The sequence below is a fragment of the Saccopteryx bilineata genome, chromosome 4, assembly GCF_036850765.1.
Source record: "Saccopteryx bilineata isolate mSacBil1 chromosome 4, mSacBil1_pri_phased_curated, whole genome shotgun sequence".
Classification (NCBI taxonomy): domain Eukaryota; kingdom Metazoa; phylum Chordata; class Mammalia; order Chiroptera; family Emballonuridae; genus Saccopteryx; species Saccopteryx bilineata.
Window position 1 is genome coordinate 230608385 of NC_089493.1, and position 12191 is coordinate 230620575.

The following is a 12191-nucleotide window of genomic DNA, read 5'->3' on the forward strand; positions in this document are numbered from 1 at the left end:
ATTTTCATACTTTCTATCAATAGGCTCTTTCCCAAAACATCCCACTGACACAAACTGATGTAATTCTCCACTGAAATTAAAATGTCCGTTTTTAAAATACAGCTCTCTGCTTCAAGGTCCTCTCTAACACTTCTTTAGATATTCTCTAAAGAGACTGACCCTAGGACGAACAGCTCAAAGGACAACTCATATACCTATGATTACATATTCACTGCTCACAGTCAAAGGATTGTGTTATCATCCCCAGTGGTACAATGAGAAAATATGGGCTCAAAAGACACTAACTTTTCAACTCAGGAAAATGAAGAGGTAGCTCAGTAGTTATGAGGGGGACTGTGTGGTCAAAAAGATCTATTTTGATTTGTGCCTTGGCCACTTATCTAGCTGTATGTACTTATTATGAGGATTAAATATAAATGGTATGTAAAATAAGGCAAAATATAAAACCTACATTGTTTAGAACATAGTATGGGATAAATAAACATTAGCTATTATTATCCTCCATTGCTGGTTATTAAAACCACACAATTGTGATCTCTAAGACATCGTAAAACTCTTCAAGATAAGCTATCTACCTCTAGCTAAACCTACTAAAAGCATAACTAATTTTGATTCAGTTCTTTTTTTGAATAATACATGGGGTCTTACACACATATTTGGAAAAATTTCATCAAGTGACTATTAAACATCCTTATTTGTAAATAAAGGTTTTATACTAAGAGATGGTATGACATTAACTCATAAAGAAATGCAACCAAAATATTATATAAAAACCATGTGTTGCAGTTTCGTTTTCTGAAAAAAACCCTCATTCCATACTGAAGAAATATTGTGAAAATGTTCTATGACGTTAACATTATTATAGTGAAATAAATTTTAAAAAAAGAAAAATAGATACTGCCTTGCCTTTGTCCCAAACCAACATCAATGTACATGGTTAACAGCTGTCCTCCCAACACATAGCCAACAGCAGGGCCTAATATTGACATAGAATAGCCAATTCCTACAAGAAGAAAGACATGGAAAATGGTTATCTGTACAATTTTGCTGTGAATGTCCAACAACAATGAAGAAACACAAATCTTTTACTGTAGAAAAATCAAAATAATTTGACTTAAATGGAAAGTACACAAATTTTCACTAAGAGTTTGTCATTTGCATCGTATCTCTTGTAAAATCCAGGAGCTTAAAATATATAATTTAATGTAATAATAATAATTGCAATAAGTCCAATAGTTATAAATCCATGGAGGGTTATATTATTAACTGATGGCAGGTGTAGCACATTGACTACTACCTTTATGGACGGTGACAGCGATTATTGTTTACAATTCATATGGAAAACAATGTAAAATAATGAGCCTTTTCCACTCTGTGCACATTCTAAAAGCATTCTTTATTTTGTACTACAGCAACTGATAAAAATCTGCATCTGGTCATTTGTTTCTTAAAAGTAAGCAATTAATTTAAACATCTGCTTTTAGTGAATCTCCCATTTTCACTTGCAGCAAATTAAACTGATCATATTTCTTAAGGTAGTTAAATATTCACCATATATAACCTTTTAATTTTCCCAGATTAAGCCCCCACCAAACTCTGAATCTGTGGGTACCCTGGTTTGGGGCTTTCCAGCCTGCAGGACTCTAAGAAATATATTTCTGTTGTTTATAAGCCAACCAGACTATGGTATTCTATGATTGCAGTCCTAATAGACTAAAGCAGTTCCCTATCTTACAATAATAAATTGGCAAAGTAAAAACTCATGTACAAATAAATTACATATTAATTGGCTGTACGGCCATGAATAGATTCTAGTGAGCTCTACCTTGCAGGAACATCAGGGAATGAATTTAAGAGAAGTTTATGCTACCAAAAATTAGATCACAAAGGAAGAAAAATCAAGTCATATATCAAAAGGGTTAATCTGACATGGAAAACTCCATATAGGCCCTGGCCAGTTGGCTCAGTGGTAGAGCGTCTGCCTGGCGTGCAGGAGTATCGGGTTCAATTCCCGGCCAGGGCACATAAGAGAAGCGCCCATCTGCTTCTCCACCCCTCCCCCTCTCCTTCCTCTCTATCTCTTTCTTCCCTTCCTGCAGCCAAGGCTCCATTGGAGCAAAGATGGCCCGGGCGCTGAGGATGGCTCTATGGCCTCTGCCTCAGGTGCTAGAATGGCTCTGGTTTCAACAAAGCAACGCCCCAGATGGGCAGAGCATCGCCCCCTGGTGGGCATACCGGGTGGATCCCGGTTGGGTGCATGCGGGAGTCTGTCTGACTGCCTCCCCATTTCCAACTTCAGAAAAATTAAAAAAAAAAATAATAAAATAAAAAAAAAACAACTCCATACAGTTTCTGGAGTTTCCTTTTTGGTTTCTTTAGTAGACTTTAATTAATAGGATGCAGTAAGTCACATAGAAGAGGCAGAGCTCAATCTCCACAGGCTGTGTAAATAAGCCTGGAATTCAAGCAATCTGAAGAGTCTACTGCTTGGTTGGCACTTCCAGGAAGGCTGGCTTGCCCAGAACAAAAAAACAGAATTACACAAAATTCATAACTGCAGTCAACTGAAGGACATGCCAGTAAATAATAAAAAAAACAAAAAAATTAATAATACATGTTATCTCATGGAAGCACCTATGAAATTACAACTAACTTCTTAAATAAGCACATGTTATGCTTTACTTACAAATTAAAGAAACAATAAGATGAAATAATACTGAGACATTTATATTATAAAGCAAACTTACCTATATAAAGAGAAGATTTGTGTGTGGGCACAGAATCATCGATGAAGGCTGTTCCCAGGGTGTAGAGAGGAGTCCCTCCCATGCCCAGCAATAGTTGTCCCAAGATGAAGACATACAGGTAGTTGGAAAGTGAAGAACTTGAAGAGGTACAACTGGTTCTATTCCTTGCTATTACGCAAGTATCTATAGAGGAAAAGAAATAATAAAATGGTGAATATAAAGAAATTCAGCTAATAATTTAAATATTTATCTTTAAAAATTAGACCTGCCTAACATAACCTTTATTTCTTCCAGCCATTTCACTTGGATTATATTTAGCAAATTTAATATATGTATCACATTAAAAATCTATGAAATATTACCATGTTAAATTTTAGAAAATATAGAACAAAGGTGAGAAATAATACTTTAAGAATAAAATTTTCAGGTAATATAAACAAATGAATTAAGTAAAAGTGGTGCTAAGTCATATAAATACCATACCGAATTATCAATCAACATCTTAAACACATTTGAAAAGTATACTTGGGTAATAAAATACTTTGGCCAAAACAGTAATTATTCATCTTTAACCACAAAGCAGTAATATTTGGAAGTTATATCTAGTATTTTGTTATAACTCAAACTATTTTAATAACTCTATTTTTTCAACAATCCATGGGTCTATAGGATTTTCTTTTAAATCTCATCAAAGGAAAAATGGTTCTCTTTAAAATTTGATTAAGATCTTCAAAATTACATTCAAGCTCTGGGTATTATAGTGAATCCATATTTCCTAAACTATCTGCTCATGTTAATGAACAAAGAAACATGCTTGTTAAAAATATATTCCAGGCCCTAGCTGGTTGGCTCAGTGGTAGAGCGTCGGCCTGGCGTGCAGAGGTCCCGGGTTTGATTCCCGGCCAGGACACACAGGAGAAGCGCCCATCTGCTTCTCCACCCCTCCCCCTCTCCTTCCTCTCTGTCTCTCTCTTCCCCTCCCGCAGCCGAGGCTCCATTGGAGCGAAGATGGCCCGGGTGCTGGGGATGGCTCCTTGGCCACTGCCCCAGGCACTGGAGTGGCTCTGGTCACAACAGAGCAACGCCCCGGAGGGGCAGAGCATCGCCCCCTGGTGGGCGTGCCAGGTGGATCCTGGTCGGGCGCATGCGGGAGTCTGTCTGACTGTCTCTCCTCGTTTCCAGCTTCAGAAAAAAAAAAAAAAAAAAAAAAAAAAAAAAAAAAAAATATATATATATATATATATATATATATATATATATATATATATATTTTCCACCCTTTTCTTTTGAATCTGGTGTAGTATCCAAGAATTTGCATTTTAACAATGGCCTCATTTAATTTTATTTTCATTTCCTAGTATCAGATCAAGACTTATTTCCTGACTGATGAAATACATAAGGCGTCCAAAGCATCAATCCTTAAGATTCTTTAACTGGTTCATACCCATCAAATTTTCAAATGCAAATAGTATGCATAAAATATGTATTTTTATATTTAAATTATACCTTATATTATTGCACATATTCCTGTTAATACGAGGTTGATGAATATTTTGGCAGATAATTTGTGTTTATAACTGGGTTAGGTCTGAATTATTTGTGTTACCTTGCTAGCCGGGTCAGATATTTGAATCGTAATTCCTAGTTTCAATATTCAATTTCTTGGAGGTAGTAGATTAGACTAACAATCTAATTATTTGATGCACTGTAAAACAGAGCATACATGTATTTCTTGGTTTATTATTTTTTCTAATTATATTTTACAATGGGTAAATTCCCTTTTTAATAGTAGGTAAACACCCTCCTGTAGCAGCTGTAGGCATTTTTTTTTTTTTTTTTTTGTATTTTTCTGAAGCTGGAAACGGGAAGGCAGTCAGACAGACTCCCGCATGTGCCCGACTGGGATCCACCCGGCATGCCCACCAGGGGGCGATGCTCTGCCCATCCAGGGCATCGCTCTGTCGCGACCAGAGACACTCTAGCGCCTGGGGCAGAGGCCAAGGAGCCATCCCCAGTGCCCGGGCCATCTTTTGCTCCAATGGAGCCTCAGCTGCAGGAGGGAAAGAGAGAGACAGAGAGGAAGGAGAGGGGGAGGGGTGGAGAAGCAGATGGGCGCCTCTCCTGTGTGCCCTGGCCGGGAATCGAACCTGGGACTCCTGCACGCCAGGCCGACGCTCTACCACTGAGCCAACCGGCCAGGGCCGCAGCTGTAGGCATTTTTATTATACGAGTTTACTTGTGCGGTTTTGGTGTGTGTTAGTTATTTTTTCCCAGAAAAAGTAATCCATGAGGATGAAACATGCTTTTTTTTTAATATAAATTTTAAATAACACAGAAGAATATCAAGAGAAAAACAAAACTGTCCCTTAACCCCTACCTCACTTCACTGTATGCTCTCTCATGCAACTTAGATGGAAGTAATAAATCCCATTAATAGTTCCTTTGATCATTCAGATCCACTTACTTTTTTTTTCCAACGTATAATCATACTAAATATATCTAGTCTCATATTTCAACAACTTCCAGTTTTCAGTTATTATGTCCTGTCGGAAATTAGAGCTGTATTTAAACTTGTTTGTTGGCACTGTTATATTATTCCACAGCATAAATGTCGTATGACTTATTTACCTAATCCAAAGTTTAAATTTAATAATTAGTGATCAACATTTATTACGATTATTATATAATACATGTTTAGGTTATTAAAAACAATGTTTTAATGAATATTTTTTAAATTTATCTTGGCATATTTGTATAAGTCAATCTATAATACAAGCTCCAAAAAGTGAAAGTGCTAGGTCACTTTTAATCTATAATACAAGCTCCAAAAGTGAAAATATATATATTTTGATACTGCCAAATTGCCTGATCAAAAAGCTATACAAATATCCAATTCCACCACCAAAACAATACTTTAAATAATAAAACTTAAAGAACTGCCAATCTCATTGGTTACAAAATATATAATTTTTAAATTTTATTTTTAAATAGCATCAATGAAATTAAGCATTCTTCTCTGTTTACTGGCCACTTGTATATTATTCCTGTGACCTAACATTTCAAATTTACTTCATAGATTCTGAGATTGATATTTGACTTATAAAAGTCTTTCCTTATTCAAGATTATATATAGCCTGACCAGGCGGTGGCACAGTGAATAGAGCGTCGGACTGGGATGCGGAGGACAGCTTGAGCGTGAGCTCATCTGGTTTGAGCAGAGCTCACCAGCTTGGACCCAAGGTCGCTGGCTCAAGCAAGGGGCTACTCACTCTGCTGTAGCCCCACGGTCAAGGCACGTATGAGAAAGCAATCAATGAACTAGGGTGTTGCAACAAAACACTGATGCTTCTCATCTCTCTCTGTTCCTGTCTGTCTGTCCCTATCTATTCCTCTCTCTGACTCTATCTCTGTCTCTGTAAATAAAAAAGATTACATATAAATTTGCAATTTTATCCTAGCATTTTTATTACTTTATTTCAAAATCATATGTAATAATACATTTTAGTGGGAAGAGACAGGGATGTAGCATTCTGTTGGATTAACCAAAGAGCATGCTTTCCATAACATTTTCTATGTATGAGTTTATTTCTGCATGCTCCTTTGAATGTCGCTGATTTTTGCACTTTCTCTCCAGCACAAATCTTTTATACTTACTTCAGCTAAATAAGCTTTGAGGGTATCAATACCTCTGCCTGGTGCTAACCTATTTTATACAGTACTATGTGAAAGGCTCTGTAATAGTTAACACCTTACTTTATCATTTTTCCCAGAAAAACAGGGCCTAAGATCTACTTCTAGTGTGTCTAATATATTACTCTGTCTGTATTATTTCTAAATATTTTTCTTCTATTGCTTTTCTTAAAAATGATAAAAATAAATGACATATCAAGACAGAAAGGCATAGATGAATATTAAATGCATATTGTTAAATAAAAAAAATCCAATTTCAAAATGAATCATACTTTAAGATTCCAAATATATTTATATAACAATCTGGAAAAGCAAAACCATAGTTATGGTAAAAAGACCAATGGTTGCTGAGAGTTAAATAAATGTAACAGAAAGAATTTTTTTAGGGTGGTGAAACTATTCTACTATTGAATATATGACAGTTTGCCTGTCGATGTATGACACTATGTATTTGACAAAATTCACTGACCTTTACAGCACAGAGTAAAATTTAATGTATAAAACTTTAAAAAATCATTTAAGAGTTCAAAAGGATCTAACTGTAATAGCAGGTGGGGGTAAGAGGGCTAACCTAAGTGACTTTGGAAATGAGTGGGGTTTGCAAGAGTGCAAGTAAAAGGAACTGTACATATCACTGTATTCTAGATCAGGGGTCGGGAACCTTTATGGCTGAGAGAGCCATGAACACCACATATTTTAAAACAGGGGTCCCCAAACTTTTTACACAGGGGGCCAGTTCACTGTCCCTCAGACCATTGGAGGACCGGACTAAAAAAAAAACTATGAACAAATCACTATGCACACTGCACATATCTTATTTTAAAGTAAAAAAACAAAATGAGAACGAATACAGTATTTAAAATAAAGAACAAGTAAATTTAAATCAACAAACTGACCAGTATTTCAATGGGAACTATGCTCCTCTCACTGACCACCAATGAAAGAGGTGCCCTTTCCGGAAGTGTGGTGGGGGCAGGATAAATGGCCTCAGGGGGCCGCATGTGGCCCGCGGGCCGTAGTTTGGGAATTAAAATGTAATTCCATGAGAGTCATACAATGACCCGTGTACATTAGGTATTATCCAATAAAAATTTGGTGGTGTCCTGGAGGACAGCTGTGATTGGCTCCAGCCACCCGCAACCATGAACATGAGCGGTAGGAAATGAATGGATTGTAATACATGAGAATGTTTTATATTTTTAACGTTATTTTTTTTATTAAAAATTTGTCTGTGAGCCAGATGCAGCCATCAAAAGAGCCACATCTGGCTCGTGAGCCATAGGTTCCCGACCCCTGTTCTAGATTATAAAGTTATTTCCTATTGTCTTACTAAAAGGCCTTTTGGAGAAATGTTTTATTTTAGGACTGTGGCAAGAAATATACAGGATAAGCTTGGATCCTCTCATAGTCCCAGCAAGTAAAGAAGTGCTCAAAACAAACAAGACCCCACAATGATAGTCTGCCACAGGGACACAGGAGCCAACCGAATGGACTATACTATGAGTAACAAAATAAAGTAGCATTGAATTATAACCCAAAGCATGTAAGTACGTGGGAGGGGGGTGTATACATATACACACATATATATTATATATACACACACATTTTTTTCAGTGTGGATACATATTTGAATAAATAAATGTGGGAGAAAGAAACAAATCTTTATTTCAGGAGAATTTGAAGTAATATATGTTGATATTTCACCCAGAAAGAGATAGAGCATAAAACCCCATTTCTAAAGTGTGGGTGCACATAGTGACTTTCTAAAGAGTATAACATGGAAGATGAGAACAAAAAGAATGCCTTCACAGTGAAATAACCTGAAAAACACCGCTTCAGCTAGGTGATCAAGGTCATCAAAGTGATGAGCAATTTTGACAGCATAAACCCTTATATGATGTGATGAAAATGGTATTTTGCTTGTGTGGTCCTCCCCCAAAATCTCATAACCCCAGTCTAATCACTAGAAAAACATCAGGCAAATCCCAGCTGCAAAACATTCTACAAAACATCTGACCACTGCTCCTCAAAACTCCCAAAGTTATCAGGAAAAAAAAAGGAAATATCTGAGAAATCATCAGAGCCGAGAGAAACTAACTGAGCAAGACAACTAAATGTACTATGGTGTCCTGGACCAGATCCTGGAACAGAAAAGGCACAGTAGATAAATATTAAGGAAATCTGAATAAATTATGGGCTTCAGTTGGTAAGTACAAACATTAATAGATGATGTATCAATTAGTCATAAGAAACATAGTCGAGTTAAGATGTTAATAATAGAAGGAAATGGAAAGTATATACTATCCTCACAATTTTTCTGTTAATCTAAAACTTCTAAAAATCAAATTTATTGAATTTTTTTTTTTTTGTATATTTCTGAAACTGGAAACGGGGAGAGACAGTCAGACAGACTCCCGCATGCGCCCGACCAGGATCCACCCTGCACGCCCACCAGGGGCAATGCTCTGCCCACCAGGGGGCGATGCTCTGCCCCTCCGGGCATCACTCTGCCGCGACCAGAGCCACTCTAGCGCCTGGGGCAGAGGCCAAGGAGCCATCCCCAGCACCCGGGCCATCTTTGCTCCAATGGAGCCTCGGCTACGGGAGGGAAAGAGAGAGACAGAGAGGAAGGGGGGGGTGGAGAAGCAAATGGGCGCTTCTCCTGTGTGCCCTGGCCGGGAATCGAACCTGGGTCCCCCACACTCCAGGCCGACGCTCTACCTCTGAGCCAACTGGCCAGGGCAAATTTATTGAATTTTTTAAAGTACAGAATAAAACAACCCATTACAAAAAGGCTTAAATTTTCATAAAAATTAGAAGTAAATAAATAAAAAATAAAAATATATAGCAGCAATTTTAATTAAGCAAAATTTGCTGGAGATGCAAGAATAGACAGAAAAGGTTAAAACAACTGACTTTAATTTTCATCTTTTTCCGTCCAAGAGAGCAAATTGTTAAAAGTAGGCAAGAAAAGAGAAGATGTAATTAGTAACACTGAATTTAGCAAAGCATGTCAAATTCTATTTTCTGGTAAAAGTATGTCTTCTATTTTTAGGTCAGTTCTAAAATATATATTTCAATGCAAAAATATCTATATATATATTCCAAAGAGTAAATAACAATAACATTCTATAATCAAAATGAAATAATACTAGAAACCTCTGATAACAGAAAATAAAAAGGCCCTTCTACCTGAATTTCAAAGAAAATTAAAACCCTGTTAAATAATTCTTAGATTAAAGTAATCAGAATTAGAAAGTTCCTTGAAATGACACTAGAAACAATACACATCAAAATTATTTGGTATAATTACGTTAGTACTTGGTAGGAATATGCTATGAAAATACACAGAGCTGGGATGACAGAGACAGCGAGGTGCCCCAAGGTGAAAGCTCTGGGTGGACACGAGTCCAGGGGTCTCTCTGACCCTGTACTGGAAGCAGCAAAACAGCAGGACAAGAGTCAATAACAGAAAATGTTTAGGCTCTCAGAACAGATATTAGAAGTCAGCATGTTCCTTGTCCTTCATTTTACACCCTGAGAACTTCTATCCGCTTCCTTGATTTATTGGTACTTGCTATTAAATGTCTGAGTATGGCTGGGGATGGGCTTCAGTCCTTGGATCTGCCGACCAGAATTGTTGACTCTATTCGGCCCTTACCCTCGGAGCATTTCATCTGGTCTCCAAGTAGTTCACTGCCACCGTGACAGTATTTACAACAAAACCATCTCATCGAAACAAAAATAAAACACCCACACCAAAAAAATAAAAATAATAATATATAAAACTTAATCACACATTAATGAGTTGCTCCCAATACTAACACCACTACAGCTCACTAGATGAAGTTATTATAGAATAGCTATTGAGAAAATGACATGCAAAAGAACACCTAAAAAAACAATGGAAAAGGAAAACAATTAAGAAGTCTTTCTAATTAAAATAAAGATTTAATAAAGAAGTAAAAATCTGAATGGAATAAAAAATATTAAAATTAGAAATAAGTAAATCATTTGAAATAATCAGTAAAATAAACCAGTAGCTAACATAATGAAAAAGGAGAAAGTACATATATGTAAATAATACACAAAAGAAGAGAAAGTAAACTCCAAAGAGAGGAAATATTTTAAAAATCATAAGAGATTCCTTAGAAGAGATTTCTAGCAAATAAATTTGAAAATCTAAAATGATTAATTCCCAAGCTCATAGTTCAGAGATAATTTTTTTCAATCTTTTATATAGTAAATAATGACAATAATCATATTTTAAGAATTGAGTACAAATTGATACCAGCAGGTGAAAAAGATTAACATAAAAAAATACCATAGAGGCCCTGGCCGGTTGGCTCAGTGGTAGAGCGTCGGCCTGGCGTGTAGAAGTCTCGGGTTTGATCCCGGCCAGGGCACACAGGAGAAGCGCCCATTTGCTTCTCCACCCCTCCCCCTCTCCTTCCTCTCTGTCTCTCTCTTCCCCTCCTGCAGCCAGGCTCCATTGGAGCAAAGATGGCCCAGGCGCTGGGGATGGCTCCTTGGCCTCTGCCCCAGGCGTTAGAGTGGCTCTGGTCGCGGCAGAGCGACACCCTGGAAAGGCAGAGCATTGCCCCCTGGTGGGCAGAGCGTCGCCCCCTGGTGGGCGTGCGGGGTGGATCCCAGTCGGGCGCATGCGGGAGTCTGTCTGACTGTCTCTCCCCGTTTCCAGCTTCAGAAAAATACAAAAAAAAAAAAAAAAAGAAAAGAAAAAAGATACCATAGACCAATCTTATAGGTAATATTAATATAAAAAGTTATAAATAAAACATTAGCAATAACAGCCAAAAACATATTAAAATTTACAGCAGAATTTTAAAATCACATTAGAAAAATCTAAGAAAATTTAACATATTAGATCTAATTAGAAAAATCAAATGATCACTTTGATAGATTTTTAAGTAAACATTTGATAAGTGTCAACACCAAACCATATTAAAAACATAAAATAGAAATAAATATTTATTTAATATGATCAAATATATGAGTATATAAGTATGTATACATCCTTATATATGTATCTGTACACATACTGCTAAAATCAGGAGTAACACGAAAATTTGGAATTACAAAATCTCCACAACTTTTCAATAATGTATTAGAAAGAGAAAGGAACTAGGGCTATGAACTGGAAATCAAGAGGTAAAGCTATCTTGATGTGCATAAGTTATAACTGTCTTTCTGGAACACTCAATGGAACAATCAATGGAAAAACTACTAAAAGCAATAAGAGAATTTACTAAAGTAGTAAAATACAAATTAATATACAATAAAATTAGTAGGCTTTATATGCACAAGTTAAATGATATGAGGGATGTAAAATATATACTGTATATGATAGAAACAATAAATTAATACACTCAGAACTAAATATGAACATCCTCTATGAAGATTATGGTATCCCAGGCATCACAGAGAAGCCGGGGAAGTGGGGCAGGACCAGGGACAGTCTGTCATAGCCACAGGACCAGAGAAAGACTTGACCTAATAATCAAACCTGTATAACTTTGTTGATAAGTGTCACCTCAGTAAATTCAACTAAAAGATAAAAAATAAAAGAAATTTCAGATTAAAAAAAATAAGATGCTAATCTTTGCATGCAGGGGCCAAGTTAAAGCTTTACTCATAAGGAACATCCATCTCAACAGAGAGAATCTCTGCTTGTCCAGAACAGGGTCCAGTACCTCTCCTGCACGACTATTAAATTATGCAGAACTCCAAGATAGT

At 36.6% G+C, this 12191-nt stretch overlaps 1 protein-coding gene across 3 annotated transcripts in view; it reads right to left on the reverse strand.

The window, feature by feature from the left end:
• Nucleotides 1-12191, reverse strand: part of SLCO4C1 (solute carrier organic anion transporter family member 4C1) — a 74586-nt gene that overhangs the window by 23331 nt on the left and 39064 nt on the right. For all 3 annotated transcript variants that reach the window (XM_066273906.1, XM_066273904.1, XM_066273905.1), the window contains exons 3-4: nt 2748-2930; nt 907-1003 (exon numbers count right to left, since the gene is read on the reverse strand). In XM_066273906.1, the coding sequence (XP_066130003.1) occupies nt 907-1003; nt 2748-2930 (280 nt within the window). The remainder of the gene's footprint in view (nt 1-906; nt 1004-2747; nt 2931-12191) is intronic.